This window comes from Parasteatoda tepidariorum, chromosome 7 (assembly GCF_043381705.1).
Source record: "Parasteatoda tepidariorum isolate YZ-2023 chromosome 7, CAS_Ptep_4.0, whole genome shotgun sequence".
NCBI classification, from domain to species: Eukaryota; Metazoa; Arthropoda; class Arachnida; order Araneae; family Theridiidae; genus Parasteatoda; species Parasteatoda tepidariorum.
In genome coordinates this window covers 7706418-7732167 of record NC_092210.1, presented here as the reverse complement: position 1 = coordinate 7732167, position 25750 = coordinate 7706418, and the positions used below count along the sequence as shown (strand labels likewise).

Here is a 25750-nt window from a genome sequence, read left to right as displayed (position 1 = left end):
TTAATTTTTTTGTGACATCGTCTGCAATTATTAATAAGCACATTTCAGGTCTAACCCTCGAGCCATTAAGATTGATTCTTGAAACGTGAAGATTTGATTATCAGATTCAGAATGTGCCGTTATTTTCTTTTTTCTTTTTCTTTACCGCACTGTTCATTCCTATACAACTGAGAAAAAAAGAAGACCAAAGGAATAAGCATCAAGACATGGAACTTATCTACTCCCCAGAGAGCGTGTATTCCCACCTCCCCAGATCGCGAGCGTTGTCATCGTTAATTCTGATGCGCATGAAAAAAAATAGAGAGTGGTCTAAATTAAAAAAAAATCTAATTAAATTATTACTAATGGACAGAAATAACTATATGGAACTATACGACTATAACTATACGACTATACGGAAAAATTTGATAACCTGATTGGTGAAAATATTCTTATGTGGAAAACTCACCAATCAGGTTTTTCTCTTATCTCAACAGCCAGTGGCGTTGCGTGAATCATGAGCAGTGTGAATGGCCTTATGGTAGAAATTTTTGCACTTTTCAGTAGTGAAGCTGCCGAGATAAGCGTCATCATCCCAAATATAATCGGTATCTTTTATGACGTAAATCTCTTACATGTATGGAGGCCATATTCTTTTAAACCTTTCTGTCACTCGTTGATAAATATTTATGTATACAATTATATGAAAGGCTTTACCTGTGTCGCGAAAGCTGATCAGTTTTTAAAATATACTTATTTACTGTAAACAAATATTTTACTATGGAAGATAAAAGCGCTTTAAAAGAATTGGACTCTTGGATAGAGCAACTCAATGAATGTAAGCAACTAACTGAAAATCAAGTAAAAACGTTATGCGAAAAGGTAATATTTTTCGAATTCTTTTTTAAAATTTTAGCATCCAAAAATGTTAATCAGAAAATAACGTTGCAAGTCTTATCATTTACCATTTCTTTATTCCTTTAAATATACATAATCAATTTAAAAGATATTTTTCGTAAGTCGTAGAAGTAACATATCGTAACGTTTACAAATGATTTACCATTATATTATTATATATATACTTATTTTAGATTGTGACTGTTTTGTTCGAATACTGTGTCTAAACTATCGATTTAAAATTTTGATCTAGCATTGTTCATAAGTCAATACTAGATTGAACAAGCTTATTAAATCTGATGGAATCTATCAATATGTTAGGAGTGCATTGTTATGTTTCGGCTTATGCGTTTGAAATCAATATATGTTCTGCATCTGTCATTTATGATAATGAGTATTAACAGAAAGCTAGACACTTATATTAAACTATGTTTGTTAGATTTCTTGCTGCTTTGATTATTATAACTACCAAATAAAATTGATATGAAAAAGACCAGTTGCAGAATTTTCTGTATCAATCCTATAATATCTATATATAAGAAAATTGGTCTTCTAGTCAATCACTGGTGTTCCAGTTATGGACCAAGGCGAGGTGTATATTAGCCTTGTAATATCTAGGCATTGAAACTTGAACAATTTATGTCAAAACCTTTTAGTGTTATAATTTTAAGAAATCGAATTTGTTAGGCACCCCTATTTCACTGTGTATCTATGCACCTGGAAAGTCATGAGAAATCATGGAAAGTCATGAATTTTGGTATTGAACAAAATTTGTCATGAAATGTCATGGTTTTAACTATTTTTTTTAAAAAGTCATGGATTAAGGTGGCCGAAAAATCTTGTTTTTAAAATTGAATCCCCCCTCCCAATTTCATGGTGTTCTGAATTTATGGATTTGTAATAAAAATCACCACTCAGTCATATTTTAGTAAAATATAAAATATTTAATTCATGTACTTCAAAAATTATGGTGTTCTTTCATAAAATGAAAGAAAAAACATCATTTTTTGAGCAAATTGTTTTTTAAATTTTTGTGATTTCAGAACTTTTGTTATTTAAGTCATGAAAAATTCTTGGAGTTAGTCAATTGCTTTATATGTTAATTGCTTCCAAAAAAAAAAGACCTTTTGGATCAAGAACTGAAAAACTGTTTACAAACCCATATAGTTTGCATTTTGTGCTATGATTAAATTTGTCTAATAATAATGTTTGCCTGACCTGAGTTTTGGGTGGGAGAAAATGAATTAGTGAACTAGTTGCAGGATTGAGACTTGTTGTGCCATACGAACTTTTATTTTCCTTCTAGGAAGTATGTTTGAATGATAAAAAGTAAAAATTGACCTTTGTTCTCCCTTAGCGTTTTTAAAAGGGTGGTCCATTTTGCCTGCCCTTTCATAGAGCCGTTAACATTCTTGCCCTTTTTTGTAAAAATGCTGTCATCTTTCTTAAATAGGAAGAGAATGTTCTTTTTTTTTGTTTTAAGAAAGGAGATAGCAGTAACAGAAACCACGAATTTCAGATTACCATAAATAGTAGAAATTATTTTTAGACTAAGTTAATATAAAATACCATTATTTTTCGTATTTGAGAATTTTTAAATTTGTTTTGAAGTCCGCTAATCTATCTAAATATAATTAATATATTTAGCTAGATTAACACTAAACATATCAACACTTAATATATAGGGTGACCTGGGGTAATTCCTGATCAAAAAACGCAAACATCTATTTTGTGAAAAAGCTATTCAAAATAAATATTTACTGGAAGTTTGAGGCTATATGAGATGAGTCCTATGCCACCTTCTTTTGTTTGAAAATCTAATTAGAATTTATAAGATTTTAAAATTTTAGTGATCAGGAATTACCCCTGGTCTTGATCATTTCTGGGTTAATTCCTGATCACTTCTGGGGTAATTACTGATCACTAGTTTTTATTGTAAAGGGACTGTTTAAAAATAATTATATTATGGTAATTAACAAATAAGACATCAAGATCAAGCAAATAAACCAAAAAGATATGTTTAAGCAGCTAATAAAATGGTTTATTTAAAAGCAAGAGGAACGATTAACACTTTAAATTTTCAAAAATCTTTGCACCGTGCCATGCATTTTAGGCAATCAGCCAACTCATTCTCATGTTCTTCTAAAATATAAGAGTTCCCACATGGGTTATTTCTTTTGCTGGATTTTTTAACTTCATTAAGGGAAAGTGTAAAGTTAAGTAAGGTATGTCAACAGCTCTGGCAGCAGCTCTCACACTGAAATTTTCATTTTCAATCATTAAAAGAAATTCACTAATTTTGTTTTCTAGAAGTTTAGTATCCTTTTTAGGCTTATANAGAGTGTAAAGTTAAGTAAGGTATGTCAACAGCTCTGGCAGTAGCTCTCACACTGAAATTTTCATTTTCAATCATTAAAAGAAATTCAATAATTTTGTTTTCTAGAAGCTTTGTATCCTTTTTAGGCTTATTATTTCTCACCATATTTATACTAGGCTAATTTATAAACTTAAAAATTATTCTAACGATGTACACGCATAAAATTAAGATAAGCAATTTAAGACAAACCAGAAATGGTGCAAATCAGAATACAGTCTTGTATACATTTAAAAACAAACTTTGTGATGACAGTTAAGATATATTTTATAGTTGTTCCACTAAATAAATATGAACTGTTATTTAAGAAAAGACAATTGGCTATTTATAAACTATTTATAAGAAGAAATGACAATGATCAGGAATTACCCCAGTGATCAATAATTACCCCATCTGTAGGGGGCAACATTTGATATAGTTTCCTATAATCAATTATAGTGTTTACAGTAGATGTGAAACAATTAAACAAAAGCTTACACTACTTTTATATCAAAGAAAAAGAAAGTAACTCACAATATTTATTATTAAGAGAAGGAGGGGGATCTTTGCAGAAATGTGCACATTTTGAAACCCATCTTTGAAATGGAAAATACAGAAGGCAATTTAAAAGATACTTATTTTGTTAGATTAAACGAAAAATTATTATTAAGTAAATGTAGTTATACTTTAGTAAAATGTACAAGCATTCTTGTCCATGTCTCAAATTTAAAAAAAAAAAATAATTTTTTTAAAATAAAACTCAGGTGATCATTATTTACCCCAGAAACAGAGTAATCGTGAATTACCCCGGGTCAACCTACCTATTTCTACCATAGCCGGTGAAATGACCGAACTTTATGTTTCTTGATTGAATGTATGATGTTGGGAAGGAAATGAACTATAAAAACTTTATAATAATTAAACAAAATTGTATATTGCCAATTTATATGTGTTACAAGCACAAAGAATACGAATTTTTAATTCATTGCTCAATCAGGGTTCGTGATTTTTTGATTTTTTAAAAAAAAAATCAAAAGAATCAGATTTTTTTTATTTAAATCGNTATAATTCTTATAATTATAAGAATATATAAGAATTATAATTCGTATGATTATTCTTATAATTAATATAATTTCTTCTAAGAACTTTTGCTGTCTTGATAGTTTCGACATTTTTCTGGGTAAAAACTAACAGTTAGATAGAAATGAATTAAGGCTATCAAAATAAAATATAAGCTACTTACCAAAACATTTAGTTTCTGACACTTTTTCTTACACAAAAGTGCCGATCTAAAATTTTAGGTACTTTCTTGAAATTTAAATTCCCAGTTAGTCTGATTGAACTAACTACGCAATAGTTTTTGCAGAAATGTGCAACTAATCGAATGCAAGACGGTGAACACGAATTACATCGTAATTTCTGATCCGATAATCTTATAAAGCAATAAATTGTTCTCCCGGTGAAATGACCGGTTGTGGTAGAAATAGGTATGCAACAAATATTATTCTAAACAAACATAATAACAGAATAATAAGGGTATATAATTGTTAGAAAAAGTCATGAAGTCAAATGTGCAAAAACGATGAGATGATAAGCACATTTTTGATGACAAGTTCTTAAACGGTCATTTGACCAGTCATGATATGTTTAGTGTTAATGCCCTTGTTTTTGAAAAAATATCCAGTTTTTTTTTATTTTCAGAGAGATCTCTGAATTTATTCTGAAGTCCTGTTGCTGGATGTTTATAGCCAATAAAAGAAAAATTAAAAATCTCGTAAATTTTAAAAAAATTCTCCACATGGTACATTATCTGCCCTTTGACATCTATTTCTAACTTCAATAAAAATTGTGTTGCAATTTCTCACTATAAGCTATGTTACTGCCATATCCTTATTTGAAATATAAATTCTGTATCTCTTCATCCATCCATTAATAAGCACCTTCATATTTATTTTATTTATTGATGGAGAAAACAAAGAATTTAATGGTGAGAAAGAGATATTTGAGCTAAGGCTTTTATTTAAAACTAATCAAACACTTGCATCTTTGAAAAGCAATGGTGTAATCTGATACTCAGAATTTTTTTTATTTCTTCTTAGATAATTATGAACGAGAATAATTTTATATAGATTTATTTTCAATGCAGATGTTTGATTATAAATTTTAATGCATAGATTCGTTTTTGTGTGTGAGCTGTTGGTTATATTTTTATCAAGTTTGATGATTGTAATAACTTATTTTCGATGTGTTGTCTTACTTTTTTGGTTTCAGTGACTTATAGTGTGTTTGACTTGCTAAATGTTAATATGTGTTTAGATAGGGGTAAGAAATAATGCTACAGTTTGAGAATCTTCAATAATTTTTATGTATATTTATATATATAGATTTTTAAATTCAGTCTGCACTCATATTTTTTTAAGAACTGATTATGTAATTATTATATTATTGTAAAATATTTTATCAAACTTTTTGATTATTAGGCAAAAGAAATTTTAGCTAAGGAGTCAAATGTTCAAGAAGTAAAATGTCCTGTCACAGTCTGTGGGGATGTTCACGGTCAATTTCATGATTTGATGGAACTTTTTCGAATTGGTGGAAAGTCTCCAGATACCAATTATCTTTTTATGGGAGATTATGTGGATAGAGGATATTATTCAGTTGAAACTGTGACACTTCTCGTAGCTCTAAAAGTAAGTATTTTCCTTCTTCTTAAGAATGGAAGTTTTTATTCTAAATGAATAACTTTTTACATTTCTCTACAATCCTTACAAAAAAGTAGATTTTGAAGATTTTCCCACCCTATTTTATGTATGTAGTTATTTGATCCATAAGATCAGGATTGCAAGTCATGATTAAGTAGAAATCTTTTTTCTTCTTTTTCAGTAGAAATCAGATTTCTCTTATGTTTCCCAGTCAAATTTAAGATAAATGTATAAATGATTCTTAGTATTTAAAAACAATATTATAACTAAAATATTTAAATTTATTTTGTATATAAATATTACAAACTAACAATTAAAAGATAAATGTACGTTATCTTCATTTAAGTTGATACTATTCTGATTACCTCTGTGAATTTGTAATAGATATCAGAGTAGGGTTCACAAAGATAGATCAAAACCAAAGAAACTCAACAGGGTTTTTCATATTGGTAGGGGTGATTGTATCTGGGATTAGAGTTTTGGACTATCTAAACTGGTTTTGAGCAGTACACATGGATTTTACTGTCCTAAACTGATTAAAACTTCCCGAAACTGTCTTAAAGTGTCTAAAACCCTTATCTGTGGTAAAAGGTAAAAATTCTATAGGTGTAACCCATTGCACACATAATAATTACATATTTTAATAAATATTTCATACTTTTTATACAATTTGCTTTAACCTATGAAAGGAAAATAGTATAATAGGAAAAGATTTATAACTTTTGACAAAGTTTTAGACAAAGGGGCTTTGGACAGGATGGTTTTAACCATGGATTAATCCATTTTGTCCTAAACCTTGCCAACTTTGAATTGTACCCCTGAGTTCTGGATTTTTTTGCTATCATCCTATTGGTTCTTAAAGCTAGGACGAGTAAGCAGGGGTCTGTCTAGGTTTTTCTAAGAGGTACCTATTTTTTGAAAATTTAGAAATAATTTGTGAAAATTAAAAATCATATTAAACAATCAACACAAGGAAATGGTAAAAATATGGATTTATTGTTTCTTACGAGACAAAAAAAAAAATTTTTTTAAGAAAAATTATTTTGTGAAACTATTGTTTTTCCTAAAGTTAGATTTGTAAAGGTACCGCTAAACGATAGTAAATTTGGCTTGGACAGACCCCTGTGATAAGTCATGTGATTTTTCCGCAAATGGAAAAATTTATCCAAAAAAATTTTACCACAATCTAAAATTTAGATTTTGAAATCTTCTCTAAATTAAATAATTCCAAAACAATTAACAACCTCTTCAAACATAAAGCTAGTCTTGTTTTGTTCTGAAAATAAGTTAAAAAAATCACGCACGATGTTTTTGATATTGGTGTTGCATGTTTCATAATTTTTCCGGCTTTTGTCAGCCTCTCTAAATTTTATTTTTAAAAGTCCTAACATGCCACTGCCAATAGAAAAATTTGCTTCCTTTACCTGGCAAAAGTTTCTCCTAATAATATGAAATTAAATTTAATCAATATAAATACAAATTCATTTAAACATAGTTTGCCTTTAATAAATCAAAGTTACTAAATATAGATAGTTCTTTTCTCAGCTATATGCAAGCAAAAATAACCAAACAATAAAATTCATATTTTTATTGTATAAAACCTAGATGGAATTAATAAAAGTTATGGAGCATTTACTTTCATCATCATATTTCCTTCTTTTACTTAATTACTGCCCTTCAGTGTCGGTGACAAATTTTCAAGTAAATATAATCTAACACAATTGGAGATTTTACATCTCAACTTTTAGCCACTATGGTTCGCTCAGGAAAAACTTTTAATGCAATGAAAATATACCTTATTGAAATTACCTAAGTTAAATTCAAAATGAAAAAAAAAAAATTTTTTTAACTATCATCTTTATTAACTCCAAATTTTTTAATGATCATTTCAATAATACCGTCTGCATAGGATAATATTTTCTTAAAAATTTAAATATTCATTTAGTAAGGTTTGTATTTCTTTCTCAAAATTAAGGTTTGAAGATTCAGTCATAGACTCTGAAAATAATTCTCTTTTGCCATTTAAAAAAAGATGAAATATGATGAAAACTCAAATGTTTTGGCGACTTTTTGCAATCTAATCATTTTTCCTTGTTCATATATTCTGTGGAAATCTTTTAAATTTCGGCTACCTGAAATTTTCTAAATTCCTATCTCGTCTTTGCATGAAATATTTTTATCTTTTTTTCTGTACTTCCAAACTCGATGTTCTAGGTCCACGTTCCAGCATTTAATGGTTTCAGACTCTTTGCTTTACACTTCCATAAGCCCTTCTGATCTGCTTGTAGATTTTTAGGCCTTACATGTACTTTTTTTCGCGATTCTAATTCATTTGCATTTCTTGCAGAATTTATAATACTCCAGTGTACTAAGATTTTGTTTTATCGATTAAACATTCTTGTACCATGTTTTCCTTTGGCATCTAGTTGACTATCTGGAACACTACAAAGCAAACCTTTTCTTTTTCTCGGGTTCCTTTTTTCTGTCCATCTGTTAGGTACAGTGTTTCTTTAACTCTTGCTTCAATTTTTTTATTATTATGTTACTTTCATTCAACTTTTGATGCCTTTTTCTTAGTATCCCAAGCATTTAACTTTTTATTCTTACAGGATTTTTTTATAACTTTTGATGTGCTATCTGTCTCAGTGCTACCAACATGTCTCAATTCAGAAAACTTGATTTTTAGTATTCCCTTGACTTCCACCTGTACTACAACATCATCGGGTTCTAAATTCACCAATTTATTTTTCCTGCACTTTGGTAATGCTGATTTGTCTACACTTTGTTTTAGTATCACCTCGCCAACGTCTCTCACTTTGCCGTACCTACTTATGGTGGTTTCCGTCGTCACTCTTCATCCCTCTAGCTAAAGAGTCTTTCAAGCCTTCAAGGGCTGCTTTTGGTTTGTTTTCGTTGGCTTCACAATTACTTCAGTGACAGATTTCTACCTTAGTACCACTTATTATTTCGGTTGTAGATGGCACGCTAATCAGCCCTCAAAAATAATTGGTATCACAAAGTGCTTCTTTATCAAAGCCAGTTTTTTTTTTAAAATGGTCTCCATGACCTATTCTGTTTTGGCCCCTGCTTTCGCGAGTTCCTTTTTGACTGTCATTGACTTCATTCTTGAGGCGACCAACGATTTCAGTATTTTTTCGTTAATTCCAAGTTGGGCTTTCTCTGGATCGCACAGCTGTTCAACTTGAGTTTTGACTCTTGCTACTAAAATGTAATAATTATAAACTAAAAAAATAAAGTACATGATTAATAATAAAATCTTGGTAACTTACCTATAAAACAAATTATGTGTAATATGAATACACATTACAATGATTCATGATGTATTTGGGTTGTACTTCAGGGTTTGTTCAACTACATCAACAGGTTTATAATATTTTTCGACAAAAAATACAGAAGTATATTTTCCGGTTAAAAAACAATAATTTTCTGTGGTGAGTATTTAAAAGATTTGACCAAATTATCCCCATTTTATTTAAAGATTTCTATTATAGACTGTACTTATTTCTATCTGCTGTACTTTATCTTAAAAGATCTATGTTTAAAAATTTAGTTTAGAATATTGAGCCTTTAATTTGACAGAAAAGCATAATTTAAAATATCAGTTGTAAGCCAAAACATCTCATTTAATTCGATGATGCTCAGAGCTTCTTTTATAAGAGTTATGCTTGAAAATATATTTTTGTAATGATAAAAGTTGATAATTTTTGGCATCCTGTAAGACATATAATATAAAGAATTTATATATTTAAAATTACATATGAACATACCATGTGATACAAAGAGATATATGTATTTCATGAATGTATATTATGCTTTTAAAAGATTAATTTGATTTTATTTAAAGCAAATTATGTGTTTCTGATTTAAAACTAATTATATAACATTGGTATAATGCTTTTTGTTTTACAAAGAAAAACAAGTAACACAGTAAAAGTATCAATTCAGTACCTGTGTCCAAACTGTTAGATTAAAATTTCATCTAGCACTTGATATTTTTTCTGTTAAAAAAGTTTCTTTTCTGACGATTTTTTCCATTGTGGAAAAAAACTTGCCATACCTGATAATTTTACATCTCATTTATGGTTATTATTAATATTCAGATTTTAATTTCTTCCCTGATGATTTCTTTTTTAGGTTCGCTACAGAGAAAGAATTACAATTCTTAGAGGTAATCATGAAAGCAGACAAATTACACAAGTTTATGGTTTTTATGATGAATGTCTTCGTAAATATGGCAATGCTAATGTATGGAAGTATTTCACAGATCTTTTTGACTATTTGCCACTTACTGCACTTGTAGATGGTCAGGTAAGTTTTCTTATTATCTCGATTTTATATGTATGAAAAATTTTCTAATTTAACTGGCGAGATCTCTAACCACAAAGTTCCATTAGAGAGTTATTAATAAATCTATCGTAAACAGCATAAATAGTTATCACTATTATAATAATAATAGAGAAACTATGATAACTAATAGTAGAGAAACTATGTTTTATTTATTTTTTAATTTTTTTTTTACCAGCCAAGGGATATGTAACTAAAGCAAAATTGCATAAATGATATAGTTATTAGGCTTTAAATATGAAATTAAAATTACTTTTGGTGTTTTTTTTTTTCCTAGTGAAAATGTCTTAAAGTATGGTTCATACTGAAAAATGTTTGGTTAGAAGAAAAGCTTATATTAAAACTTAAAGATTTATTTAATATGTTACATTCCTTTCTTTTTTTTTGATTATTTTAATTGATGATAATTGTTTATTTGAAACTCTTTAAAATTTTGGAAATAAATTAAACTCAAGAGTTTGATTTGTAGACATGTCTGTTTTAACATAATGAATAATATCCAGGAATCATATTGATTTTATTTTGAAATTTATACGTATTACGTTTGATTTTTCATGCTTTTAAGATTTTGTTAATGTTTTTCTACCCATATTATTCTCTTGCATTGTTGTATTTATTATTTTAGCTTACATTATGCATTTATTTATTCTGAATAATCAGATAAATCTCAGATTTTTTTTTCTCTTGAAAGCTACAGCAGAAAAATTTTGTCAAAAAATTCATTTTAGCATTGTAATAATATAAATAAACATAGCTGTCATAAAATTTAATAGCTAATTATTTGTGGTTATTTAACATTAGTTATGTGTATAATAATTTGAAAGTTCATATTAATTTTAAAAAAATGAAAGAGAATACTACTTATATCTAATTTTGAGGTAGTCCCTAATGATTTAGTCCAAATAGTACTTTTGATAAATTTAATTTTCTCTTTTGTAAATTTTGGCTCTCAGCATGTCTCTTAAATTTCATTTAGGTGTTGAAACTCTAATTTGCACAAGATAAATTCTTTGTTAACATTTGTCATTTCATAATATATTCTGATGAAAACATTTTATTTTAGATCTAATATTTTTTTGTTAATGATAAATTAGGATCAAGTTACTACTGGTCTGTTTAATCAAAGTATTTTTTACCACCAGGACTGCTGGATTTAAACCACTAAAAAGGGACCGGCTTAAATAAAAATTGGCTTTTATTAAAAGAAAATAATTTTCAAAAGCTGAAACAATAAGAAAGAAGTATAATGTTGAGTAGTTACACTGATGTGATTAGATGTTAGAAACTATGTATGACAACAGTTTTGCACTTTCGAAAATTGGTAGTGTGAAGGAAAAAAAAAACCTTTAATTTTAAAAGAAAGCCAACATTGAGAATAATTTTAAGCTACTAAGAATTATAATTAATAAATTTCCCAACTTTTACAACTAAATATATTTTTATTTGTATTATGAACGAATCGTTCATTTTTATATTAAATGCATCATACTGTGGCAAATTTTATATAATAAAGCTATATTAACTAAATATTAGCTGTATTTTAATGTAATATATTTTTCAGGAATCAATAAAATTGAATCATAAAACACACAAAGCCAGTCTTTTAAATTAAAACCACCTGGCCTGGACTTTTTCAGAAAGTGCCAGCTTTTTTTTAAATTTTGTTTCAATTTTTTACCAATTACAACTCAATGTTTTAAAATGTATGGAAGATAATATTTCTATGTATTTTTTTATAGATATTTTGTTTGCATGGTGGTTTATCTCCATCAATTGACACTCTAGATCATATCAGAGCACTTGATCGTTTACAAGAAGTTCCTCATGAGGTATGTAAAAAACTTTCATATTGAAGTTTTTAGAATTCAAAATTATAAGTTTTGGTTTTAAATAGTGTACATTTCAGAGATGGCAAAGCTTTTTTTAATAAGTGTGCCACTTGTTATATTTGTATATTTCTTTTTAAAATTTATGGATAGGTTTAGAACATAGATATTTTGGAGCTTGCTCCAAATTCCTTCAATTTTTAAAAAATTAACTATCCTTTGATAGCTGAATTTTTGAACCATCCTTTTCATAGTTTCTGAGTGAGGTCATTGGTCTTTTATTTAATAATTTTATCAATCAATATCTTAAATAATTCTCTGTAGTATAAAACCATCACTTTATAGGAAGCCTGGTTAATACCTCCTTGAAGGTAAACCTCCCGCGAATCACTGAAAACAGAAGAATTCATTGCTTACCTGTAAGCTAAAAGGCCTATGGATTTGATGTATTCACAATTAATCATCTATCAAGTGTCTGAATAAATGTTTCATTTATTTTAGAGGTGCACAACCTGCGGCCCTTCGACTACTGAAGTGCGGCCCGCGAGAGCTTCTAAACACAATAAAAAAAATTTTAAAAATGGGAATTTTTAATCGCACTTTTAAGTCATCGCGTTTTGACATAATCAAGAACAGATTCTTTAGTAAATGTACATTTAACACGCTTTCTTTAAGCCGATTTTATCGTAAATATAAATGACTTTTTAAAACAGTTATTTCCGCTTTTCTACGTGATTTCGAAAATCCCGAATTTTTATTACAACGCGAGTTTCAGATCACAAATTTAAATAATCACCTTTTGTGGACTTTATTTGTGACGATTTCATCTTAAATCTAAGTGATTTTTTATCTTTCTTTTGCAATTCTTTCTCTTTTTTTTTTCAAAAATTTTTCTCGGCAGTTATTGCTATGCGTTCCCACATATTATAACAAATTCCGATTATTCTGTTACGACGTGCAAATTTTAAATCATGCATTTGACAAGCTTTATTCGTGCTGAGTTCAGCATAAATATATTTTTCCCCAATTATTTCTATACTTTTCCACATGATTTTGACGATCCCGTTATTTAACTATGATGTTATTACAACACGTGATTGTTAATTGCGCAATTAAATAATCACTTTTTGATACGGTATTTCGGTACAGTTTTATTCGTAAATCCTAGTTATTTTTCCTTCGTTTTTATTTCAGCAACGAATATGATTTGGTCGAATGTGGTAATGAATTGTGATTTGATCAAAAACCAAATATTCGGCAAGAAAAAATCAACTGAACGCCGTACACTTGGGGCCAAATAGCAAAATCTTTTAGCAGCATAGCTACACTGAAACTAAAATTTCAATGCTCAGAATAATATTTCCTGGAAAAACGTATTCATAAATTAACTCTAAAAAGTAAGGCCAATCAAGAACGTTTTTGAAAATGTTGAAGAGCGAAACAGAGAACATAAAAATCAATCTTAATTTTTGAAAACATTTTTAGAAGCTGAACATCTCAGTTTTTCAATTACCAAAAAAAGCCAAGAAAAAAAGAATTTTAGTCAACAGAAATGCTATTAAAAATTACTTCCTTATAATGAAAACGTCTAAAAAAAAGGTTTTTTTTTTACATAAGGAAAATAAAAAGATAGAAAAAACGTTCTTAATTTTTTAAATAAAAATCTTATGCCGAAAATCTCAGTTTAAATTTTTCTCATTNTGTCGAGGGGGTATTGTGTATGTTAGGTATTTCAGTCAAAAAATTTTCAGTCTTGGCCTTTTTTCCAACTTGCACCCATGAGTATCCATAACAGGAGGATTTATCTGTAATTAATATACACTTTTTTAATTTAGATTCTTTCTTGTTTAAAAAATTGAACAAAAGGAAATAAAATTTTGATGTGTTCTAGAGATTTAATATTTTCCCCCCACATTTAATATTTTTAATTTGGGTGAGCATACTTTCAAAATATTTTAATTATTAAAAATCTGTTATAGTTAACAAATTAGTTTGTTATTAGTTTTTTCTTTCTGTTTAATGGTATTCTTGAATGCACAATGCAATGCTAGGAAGAGCAATGTATCAAAATTGAATCTATTTTGTATCGTTTTTCTTCGTATTAGAACAAGTGAATGAAAGTAATGGCTTTTTATGCCACTCTTAAACTTGTATGCTGAAGACCAAAATTTTGCTACTTTTCAAATGTATCTTTTGGTTGGAAATCCATTTCAGGAGATCAATCGACCTTGCAAAGTGGCGGAAACTTTTTCAATTTAGGAATATGCCAAATACTGTGTAATTTAATTTGTTAGCAAGATTTGAAAGAAGGTAGATGCCTTTTCAAGATTATGCAATTTTGTTCAGTTCTGCATTTGTTGAATACATTTTACCTCAGTTGGAATATTTTTTTATTGTGTTATTAACTTTCTTTTGCATTTGCTTCATTCATTATTAATTGGTGTAAATAATGTTTATAAAACTATTTCAGGGACCAATGTGTGACCTCCTATGGTCAGATCCTGATGATAGAGGTGGCTGGGGTATTTCTCCTCGTGGAGCTGGTTATACATTTGGCCAAGATATATCTGAAACATTCAATCATAGTAATGGATTAACATTAGTTGCCAGGGCTCATCAATTAGTAATGGAGGTAAGAAATATCAATATATTTTTTTTAAAAAAAATTCAAATTCTTTTGATTCACCACAAATTAAAAACTAGAAGTGTTAAAATTCAAAGGCAGTTAATTTCTTCATTCTTTTATTCCTCAAAAGTAAGAACAGCTGTTAATTATGATATATATGATTGTACGCATGAATAATTTGATTCATAATTAATAATTCTCAAGTAACAAATTTTAAATTTATAAAGTGAAAATCATATAAATAATCAAAGAATTTTTTAAATCAAATAGAGCCAGAATGATAAATGCTACACCGGATAAAGTCGCAAAAAAAAAAAAAAATTAATCTTGATTTGATTTGTTCTCATCAGAAATGTTATCTAATTTCCCTCCATAATTTACATCTAATCCATATTTACAGATAATATTTAGAAACATCTAAAGAAATAGATCACTTAATAATTGAAATTATTACAACTTGCTTAGAGTGACAAAAAAAAATTGCTAATGTGAATAATAGATTATTTGTAAGGTCATGAGATCCAGAAATAAAAATGAGTAATGATCAACATGATCTTAAGATAATAGAAATAGACAAAAGTGGTGGGAAATAGTTTACCATAGTTGAAATTAATAAATAATGAACATATAATAAATTTAGTCTTTGCTATGCTATCTGGAAAAGTTAGGAAGTTGGGTTAGGCGAATGCCAAGTATGCAATGTTTGCATCAACATTTCTCAATGAACACATTTCGTGTGCAGGAGCTTCTTTTTTAACGCCCCTGTTTGTCATTAATTGAAATATAACATGTAAATAAAATGGCAAATATTTTATGTGATTCACTCTGTTTTGCCACAACGCTGCTAGTACATACAGTGGTATTATATTGTAATATATTTTTAAAGTGTATCTGGAAAAGTCAGGAAGTTTTATTCTTTTATTTGAGTAGCAACCTTGTGAATGTTTTGGCAAATAGAGATCAGAGGCTTTTTTTTCCTTTTATAGAATTTCCTTCCATTATAGAATACATATTTTTCCTTTGTTTTTTCCCGTGTATAGAAACACCAGTAAATCAACGCATAATTTATTTTCTTTGTCATAACAAAGCCAGTGCATTTTTAGATGCATATTACCAAATTGTTGTGATATTCATTAATTTGTCATTGTATCAGATATGAAGAGAAGCTTTAGAGAAAAAAGTGAAATATGCATTTTTAAAAAAATGGTATCCCCTTGTCAATGCTTTTTCAATTTATTTCTTTTTTCAGAATTCCAGAACACAATAGAATTTTTTGTTTACTCTACATAATAATTATAGCTTTCTATGAATTCATTGCTTTTTAAGATGTATGAATTCATCTCAAAAATAACTACTTGTATTTGATTAATATGTATCTATAATAACTTCAGATAAATCAGAAATGTTGAGAGGAATTTAAGTATAAAATTATTAATATAATATTAAAATATGTGCCTAGCTGTCTGGTCTACTGGTTCAATTAAAATTCTCCTGGTTTTTGTACATTCTAGAAGATTCCCTAAAATCAATTGAGTTTTCTAAAAAAATACCAATTGAAGTAGAATTTTTTTACAGATTATAGCTTGCTTGCTAGAATTTTTAAATAAGTATTACTAGTACATAATGAAACAAACCTCATTTATAGAAATCAGTTCATAAGTTTTTTTGTTCTAAAATGTTCAGTTTATTTTTATTCAGAACTCTCCCTTTTTAGATTAATTTTAAAAAAAGAAAATCTTTAAACTATCTTTGGCGAATTAAATGCCTATCAATATTCGAAATTCTGAGTAAACATAATACATAACATTTTTAGTATGATTAATGCCAATCATAACTGAAAAATATTGCAGTTTTTCTATTTTCATTACTATAAAATTCCCTACGTGTAAAATATTTAGTACATTATGCAGTAATTATCATGAAATTTATATTTCTTAAAATCTACTAGATTTTTTCCTATCCATGTTTGCAGCTATGTGTGTGTAATTTGATTTTCAGTAAGATTTTAACACAAGTATAAAACTGAATTGCTGCATAAGTAATTCAGGGTGCGTAGCGTTTGTAAAAAGTACTTAAAGGTGCTTTTTTGGGGATTCTGTTTTTAAAAGCTTTTAAAGGTGCTTTTTTCAGCTGGCGTTTTTAAAAAGTGCTTTTTTTCACGAATTTTTTTTTTTCCTTCAGTGATATCTGGTAGATCCCATGCATTTTACGAAAAATGGGGTGTTTGCTACGTAATTATTCATGCGGACTTCGTGTCACACCCACGTTATGACTTGCGCAGGCGCGCACACTTGAAACCGAAACCAGAGTGCTCTAATTCGGATAGAGAATATCAGATCCTTATGAAATCTTTTTCTTTTTAATTTTATTCTTGTTTATTTTATTTTACTTCTAACACTTTTTTGACGTAGGGGATAAGGGTACTTTTGTTCTGAGTTCATGATCAAGTTGAATTCACTCGCTGATGTGGGAAAGTACTGATTGTTTCGATTTACGTCCGTTTCTTTTTGGGTTTTTTTTTTAACGCTAAAACTGTTTAGAAAAAGTTTTTGTTTTTCAATAATATCATTGATTGAATATGAATTTTTTGAGTGCTTGAAAATTTTTGTAAAGTGCTTGAAAAGTTTTAAAAAGTGCTTATTTTTGATTTAAAGATTTGGCTACGCACCCTGTAATTTAATAATTTTCTTTCTTAAAAAAATATACAGACGAAGGGGAAAAACATATAAAAGGTTAAAAAATATGTAGGCATGATTTGATAAAATTCGTGGTTATTTCTGCTCATCTGACATGAACCCAGTAACTGAATTGTATCAGTAGCATGATAGAAAATATTTGTTTCTGCAATGTATACTGTGTGTCCCAGTATTGTCAAATGATTGAATCTGGTTTTTTGGTATGATGAAAATGAGCCAGTGAAGGTAACAATAAAGATTAAAAAGCTGTGTTTACTAATTGTGGCATACTTTTCTATCGTGCAAATGACAAGATTTAAGCTACTGGTCTTCTCCCAAAGAGTTTTAAGGCGACCCCACCCTACACGCCCTTCGATCTGACTAAATGTGCCCTTTTTGTAAATACAGTCACTCATAGTGAACCTTCAAGGGACCGAAATTTCGGTTCACTATAACCTAGAGCTCACTATATCCGTTATGGAGGTAATTTAGCTAATGGTTCCCAAACTCCTTTTATTGCACATTATTCAAATAAATGACTGAAAAATATTATGTTGTCTCAAAAAATGTGTTATTTTTCATTACTCTTATGTTATTTCTCATTATGTTGTCTCAAAAAATGTGTTATTTTTCATTACTCTTCGTCTTGTGTACAAAAAAAATTAGTAATCTTTAGCTGATGAGCCATCCTCAACGTCAGATATGGAAACACTTCCTGACTCTCAAATAATTTTTCCTGAATTTCTGTTATTCCGCTTTTTAAACCTGTCTAACCTGCCATTCGAGCACATAAAAGTAGTCGCATAAAATCGCTTAGAAAATTCGACACTTGTCCAGATACTGGAAGATTGTGGCTTCTTCGAATGGTGAACCATTTCAGTAATGCTTATTCAATATCCTTGTGATCTGCTTTTCTCAACTTTTTTCTGCCATCTAAACTTTTTTCATGAGCAGAAATTACTAATTGCTTATTTTTCCATATGTTACAAACTGCAGATTTGGGTAGTTTATATCCCTTGCAAATATCAGCTTGATTGCATCCATTTTCAATTTTTCTGATTATGCCCGTTTTATCATCAATGGAGATCGTTTTACGTTTACTGCTCACCATAGTTAAATTTGAGTCACTTGTTTGCAGGTTTCTTTTTAACTGAACTAAGAGCAAAAAAGAGTTGAAATGAAGGCCTTACCAACACACATTAGTGTCCAACCCTTTGACCAATAATGAATAATTACTCATTCCCTCTGACAGAAAATGCATAATGATCCCACTGACACCTTACAGGTGCATCATCTGCCTGAGTTTAAAACATCTCCTTGGTTTGTTTAGGGATATGAAAGTGAGATAAAAGAAGCAAACAAGAAAAAATGCTTATCGCTACATTCGCCTCTATAGATGGTTTTAAAAATCAGTATATGTATTTATTTTTAAGTAGAAATTTCAAAATTATTACAAAAAAAAAAATTAGAGAAAAAATCAGTCGAAAACAGAAAAAAGTTCATTCTATCCAACTTCCTCACTTTTTTGGTTCACTATATCCACAAAAAATAGCTTTATACATGTATAGCAAGGCACGGGACCAAACATTTCGTTCACTATAATGGGGTTTGACTGTATAAACCACTGTCCCTTCAAAACACTGCCTATTTATTCATATTCCATTTTTAAAAAAAAATTAATTCACTGTTTTAATAATAATTACACACAGGTGAAATTATCTGTCTTTATAAGTTTAATTCTGATTATCATTACAGATATTTACTTTGTTAGGATTTTTCACAACTGGTAAATTTTTTTAAGTTAAGTATTTCTTTTTTTTTTTCAGGGTTGAATATTAATAAATTTTGAAACATTTTTTTTGTTGAAACATTTGTGCTCAGTTATTGTCTATTACTAAGTCTCAAAAGCATTATTGTTGCGATTTCGTAAAGATTGATTATGGATTGTAGTAGGAAATATGTAATTGTTAAATGCTATTTTTATTTTTACCAAGTTTCCCTAATACTTGTGCCATTTTAGTAGTTATTTTAAAATCGTTTCATTATGCTGTGCTTTTTGCTCTTTTGTTCACATTTATTCAAAGGGGATTTATACTTTACCCCCCCCCCCTATTTGAAGAGATTCTCTCCTCCTTTCCCCTTTTTTATATGTAATATTTTTGCCCACTCTTTTTCCTTTTAGTCAATATATTTGAGTAATATTTTATATTAACTTAACTTGAAGATGGCAAATTCCTCTTCTATTCCTCTTCAGCATTTTTATTTTTCAATAAGTTGAGTAAATATATTTTTTATTCTATCCACATAAATATGTGAATAAACGAATCAAACTATTTACGTAGTGGCTCAAAAAATTCAATATTGTCGGGTAATTTTTCATTGAAAAGTTTTATTTACTATATAGATTTTTTATAGTGCAAAATATTCTTATTCACTATCAGAGATGATTGCGCTCCGGGAAAAATCCAGATTTTTCTCTAATCGCAATTCTGGAAATCCAAGGTCCGGAAGTTTCAGGAAATTATCGTTCACATTTATGTATAAAAATTTTGTGTATTTTATTTAAAAATATTGGATGTAGAATTTATTCTTGGCATCTCTTTCACTTGAAAAAATTTTTCTGCTAGAATAATAATTGGGATTAGTAATAAAATTAAACTTATACATAATTATTAATTTAAATTATGTTGCATATCAATGATTTAAATTCATTACGACCTTAATTTTTTTAAATGTGTCATTAATGGTTTTACTCAAGAAATTTTCAGGATTTTTGAGTTGGGCTCACAATCACCCCTGTTATTGCTTGTAAAATTATATTTATCATTGAATTTTAATCTTCATAAAGCTTTTTACTATAAACAAAAAGTTAAATAAGTTGCACTAAAAATTGTAGTTGTCCCCTTTTTTTTGCGAGAAGCATACTGCATATTTTTAAATTCCGTGGGCGATTACCTAATTCATTCTCCAGACGATTAATATCAGGCTTTAATACACGTAGAAAAAAAATTTCAGTTCATATTATAAGCACACTTTGATAGCAATGCAAAATATTTTATTCAGTGATGATGTTTTAAATTTATACTTACTATTTTTAACATAATCAGTGAGTAATTTATTAGTACTATCAATTTTTAAGTTTCTAATTTAATTTTAGAAACTATTATATATTTTTTTTTCTTGTCATTTCAATAGGGTTACAATTGGTGCCATGATAGAAATGTAGTAACTATATTTAGTGCTCCTAATTATTGTTACCGGTGTGGAAATCAAGCTGCAATAATGGAATTAGATGATGCTCTTAAGTATTCTTTGTAAGTATATTTATTCTCTTTAAAATTATTGTTAGTTTATTTGCTAACCTTCTGTTTCAAAGTTGAACCTACAGCACTTAATATTATAAGTGAATATTCAAATAATGACATGATTCACATTATGACAAGCTTATCAGCATGCACAATACCCATAAGTGCCAAATCATCCTATCTCTTAATCTCAAATATTTTTTTAAAGTATTAGTTTTATTGACTTTTACTTTAATTTCAGAACAACTATTAAAAAAAGTCATCTAACTATTGCAGTTGATTTTTGTGAAAAATTGTTATATATAATGGGAAAAAAAAGTGTACACACACAAATTTGTATTCTGTATGAAAATGGGGAAAAAAATCCTACAAAATATTTATAAACACAAGTGAAACCTAACCTAAGTTATTGGCACCCCTTCTATAGCTTTGTGAGGTTCTATTCTGTGAGTACTAAACCACATTTTAGCAGAGATATATGTCATAAAAAATACATATCACCAATAACTATAAAGTGGTAATTTATTTAATCATTTTAAATGTCAAAAAATAAATAACATTGATATCAGCAAATACCGACATCATTATTAGTACATAAAGTCACTACTGAGAAATGTCTTTCCTTTTAACCAATTAGGAGTACTCTAATCTGTAGGAAGAAGTTAAAGTTCATAAAAAATGTGTTTATTCTTCCACGTGAACAAAATTCCATATCACTGGAAGTCTGTGCGTTAAGTATTATATGTCCTCAACTTAAAGCGCACTAGCCCTCCAAAGTTAGTGATTTTATTTTTAAATCAAAAATATCCCTTTTATTTAAATCATTTTTAAAAAATATTTTTAGAGCTTTTATAATTAAGTGTAATAAACTTAGTTGTGGTTGAAATATTCTAGCAGCAAAATAACTTGGGCCCTCATTGGGCCAATATTCACGAATCTTGACTCAATAAGGGTTCAAAGGGCTGTTATTTTTCCAATATTGGCCCCATATAGAATTTTCCAATTCACCGGATCTTTTATGGCCACTTTACAACCAATATCTGTCCTATATCGAATTATCAGATTCACCTGATATTTTATATTCATTAATTATCCAATATAGGTTCTATATTGGCCAAAGTAGGCTCTATGTAAGCCATTTTAGGACCAATATTATAAAATCTGGACATCCCAATATTGGTCCCTCTGTGCATGTTTTTATAGGACCCATATTGAGCCTAATTGGGGCCAAGGTAAAATTGTTGCTTGAGTATTGTTAAAAATTAATCAGACCAATACCGTAACTGCCAACTGTGATCTTATTTGTTCTGATTTTTTAGCTTTGTTCCGAAAGTACGGTTTTAGGTCAAAATGTTCTGATTTATTTGTATTCTAGCACCTTTTCTCTCCTTATGCTGATTTTCTTTCAACCTAGATCAGGTCTAAAAACTAGAAGCAAGGCATATGTGATTTTTTTTCCACGAATATCATGTAATTCCATGTATCTCTAAACCATTGATTAGCGGTGCAAATTATTTAGTATATTTTGCAACAATCACAAAATTTACATTATTTCATAAAATCTACTGGGTTTTTTCCTTTCCATCTTGGCAGCTATGGTGAAGTTATTATTATTATATTATAGGGTTGCTACAGGCGACTATGGCAACTTTTTTTTGCCTGAAAAGTCTTCTTTTTTTAAAAATCTATTTTCAGGGAGACTATTGAAAGACTTTTCTGTACTCCTATCAATATTTTTTAACATAAACTGGGTTGAAAACTTGGAGCTTCTGGGCACACTGAATTTTTTTTTCTTGAAAAATAAAAAATTTTGAATTGCGAATTTGAGTAATCACTTTTTAATTTGTTCAATTTGCACAGATGCCATAGTAAATTTATTTCATTTCAATGGTTATTGCTGTAAAATTCTGCATGATTTTTTTTAAAAAAAACTTTTTTTAATACGATATTGAGATGCATGATTTTTTAATTTGAGTAACGACTTTTCACAATAAATGCTAAATTAAATATTGATAAAATAGAAAATGTTTTAGAAAAAGTGTTTTTTTTTTTTTCTATTTAAAAAGTATTTTTTGAATGAATTCTAGTAATTAAAAGCATTTAGTTTTCTGCTAATATGCTAATTTTTTTGATCTAGAAATTTAGTGCTAGAACACTAACGTTTTTATATATATTATCATATTTGCCACCAACTTGCCTAAATGGATCATGGTACATGACAATTAAGTCATTAACAAAATTTTAGTCATATTTTTGATGAATTTTTGTTCTTATTAGGCAACTATTTTCCTAGTTTTTGGCTACTATTTTCATGCTTTAGGCTACTAAAAGCAACTATTTTGTTCATTTTTTTCTGTGGCNTTTTATTACAGGGTTGCTACAGGCGACTATGGCAACTTTTTTTTGCCTGAAAAGTCTTCTTTTTTTAAAAATCTATTTTCAGGGAGACTATTGAAAGACTTTTCTGTACTCCTATCAATATTTTTTAACATAAACTGGGTTGAAAACTTGCAGCCCTCGGGAGCTTCTGGGCACACTGAATTTTTTTTCTTGAAAAATAAAAAATTTTGAATTGTGAATTTGAGTAATCACTTTTTAATTTGTTCAATTTGCACAGATGCCATGGTAAATTTATTTCATTTCAATGGTTATTGCTGTAAAATTCCGCATGATTTTTAAAATAAAAAAAACTTTTTAATACGATATTGAGATGCATAAATTTTTAATTTGAGTAACGACTTCACAATAAATGCTAAATTAATTATTGATAAAAGAGAAAATGTTTTAGAAAAAGTGTTTTTTTTTCTAATTAAAAAGTATTTTTTTAATGAATTCTAGTAATTAAAAGCATTTAGTTTTCTGCTAATATACAAACTTTTTTGATCTAGAAATTTAGTGCTAGAACACTAACGTTTATATAAAAATTATCATATTTGCCACCAACTTGCCTAAATGGATCATGGTACATGCCAATTAAGTCATTTAATAACATTTGAGTCATATCTTTGATGAATTTTGTTCTTATTTAGGCACCTCTTTTCTTACTTTTGGCTACTAAAAGAAAATATTTAATTTTTTTTCTTTGGCAACCATGGATTGTAAAACATTTTTTTGTATGATCTTGAAACACTCCCCCACGTTATAATACTCTTTTTCTTTTTTTCAGTCTTCAGTTTGATCCGGCACCAAGAAGAGGTGAACCACATGTTACAAGGCGTACTCCAGACTATTTTCTTTAAAAACAGACTAAACTTCTTAACTGTTGTATTACTTAGATTCTGTATACGTTTTTACGAAGCTGCTGGAAAAAACATTTCAGAAAGCAGGAGGCATTTTTCTTGCTGTAAATGTTTGTGGATCAATACTTGTCTCATCTCTTTGAGTTCTTCATCGCAATGCATAGTTCGACAGATAACTTTTAGTAATTGAGACTTTTCAATGTTATTACCCTCTCTTCTTTCTTTTTTTTTATTGTATGCCATTATGTACTTGTTTCATGACACTAATTGTAAAATATGTTTTGCTTGATTAATACTCAGATACTAAAAGTATTCTGTACACATTACTCAAGCACATGCAGCATAATTCCTTCAATTATGGCTCCCGTGTGTAGAGTAATGTGTTAATTTGTGCGTGGGTGAATTTTTATGTTATCCACACCAGTTTAAAAAAAAATATATGTAGTTTCATTTAGTATAATCCAGTGTATACTGTTGTTTTAAAACTTATATACAGAAGCTGACATTCTTTTTTATACTTGAAATTCATTTGATTGTGCTGCTTTTTGTTAAGCAAAAGAAATCATTTTTTGAAATGAACTTTATCTCCCACTTCTGTACTCTCCAGTATGAAAACAATTAATGTACAGATTTTCTCCCAAAGGAAAAAATAAAAAGAACACATCTTTGTTCGATTTCGTCTGAATTATTTTATTGCACACAAAAAAAGAATTTATGCTGTCTTTTTCAGTTTATAAGCAAAGAGCAAGTATTATCTTAGCACATGGGTGCAAGTCTTCCGTCCCCAGGACGGATTTCCGTCTTTCGAAAATGTCCTCGGGCGGAAGTAAGACGGAAATCGGAATAATTTTTTTTTCTGTCCATAAAAATATTTTTTAGGTCTACGTTATTGGTCTACTTTCTTATGTCCTGTTGTTATTTTATCAAAAGACAGATGAATAAATATTTTTTGTACAGTATTTAAACTTGATGTATTATGGTAAAGCTTTCTTAGATAGTTTGCATATGTCGTGGGGGTATTGTGTATGTTAGGTATTTCAGTCTTGGCCTTTTTTCAAACTTGCACCCATGTCTTAGCACATTCTATTAGTATTACTAATAGATTGGTAATTTATACCCTGCCCTTTCATTTTTTTCTTTCTTTTTATGTTCTATTTTAGTTATGAAACAGAAAAAACAGCGGATTTTATCAATATGGAAATATTCACGAAATGTCAGAGGAAATGATTTGAATTTGTCGTAATAGAATTAAATGCATATTTGAGGTTTAGATGCAACTAATAGATTTTCAAACATAAATCAATCTTCAGAAAAACTAGAGAAAGACCAAATCTTGGATGACTTTACTCCATTAACACATTTGTGCCTATAGTTCTTTTAAAAGAGGCTGCTTTTTTCAGAGAAGGAAAAAGATGTATCGCATTCCCCCCCCCCCCCTAACTTTAACTCTGTCTTTTCAGTTTGTAAGTTAGGAGCAAATCACCATGACACTGTTATAAAAAAATTCCTTTTATAGTGAGTATTATAATCAAATACACATATTTAGTGTTAAAATAGCTCATAAGAAAGACTTAAAAGTGAATTGCAGTAGTAGTTTTTGAGGTTATAGATACTGCTAAATAATTATTGCAAAAGCAAGTTGTCAAGAATGGAAAACAGGTGCACCCTTTTGATGTGTGAGGAAAGTTTGCTGAGAATAGAATAAAGTAAAATGATTTTTTTTCTTCCTGTACTGATGCCTGAAATGAGTGTATCTTCCATTTTGTCCTTTTCTTTGTAATAT

At 28.7% G+C, this 25750-nt stretch overlaps 1 protein-coding gene across 1 annotated transcript; it reads left to right on the top strand.

Moving 5' to 3' along the window:
• Window positions 1-406: 406 nt before the first annotated feature.
• Window positions 407-24641, top strand: LOC107441025 (protein phosphatase 2 catalytic subunit mts). Its single transcript, XM_021144574.3, has 7 exons — window positions 407-861; window positions 5710-5919; window positions 10087-10260; window positions 12036-12125; window positions 14593-14754; window positions 20619-20737; window positions 23895-24641. Exons 1-7 carry the CDS (start codon window positions 760-762, stop codon window positions 23965-23967), a joined length of 930 nt encoding a protein of 309 aa, XP_021000233.1. The 5' UTR covers window positions 407-759; the 3' UTR covers window positions 23968-24641.
• The last annotated feature ends 1109 nt before the right edge of the window (window positions 24642-25750 follow it).

What these genes read in the sequence shown, in the direction of transcription:
- LOC107441025 (XM_021144574.3), top strand. Translation starts at nt 760, where the DNA reads ATGGAAGATAAAAGCGCTTTAAAAGAATTGGACTCTTGGATAGAGCAA. An exon ending in CTCATCAATTAGTAATGGAG is followed by an intron (nt 14,755 to 20,618) that starts GTAAGAAATATC and finishes TCATTTCAATAG; the next exon opens with GGTTACAATTGGTGCCATGA. An exon ending in GATGCTCTTAAGTATTCTTT is followed by an intron (nt 20,738 to 23,894) that starts GTAAGTATATTT and finishes TCTTTTTTTCAG; the next exon opens with TCTTCAGTTTGATCCGGCAC.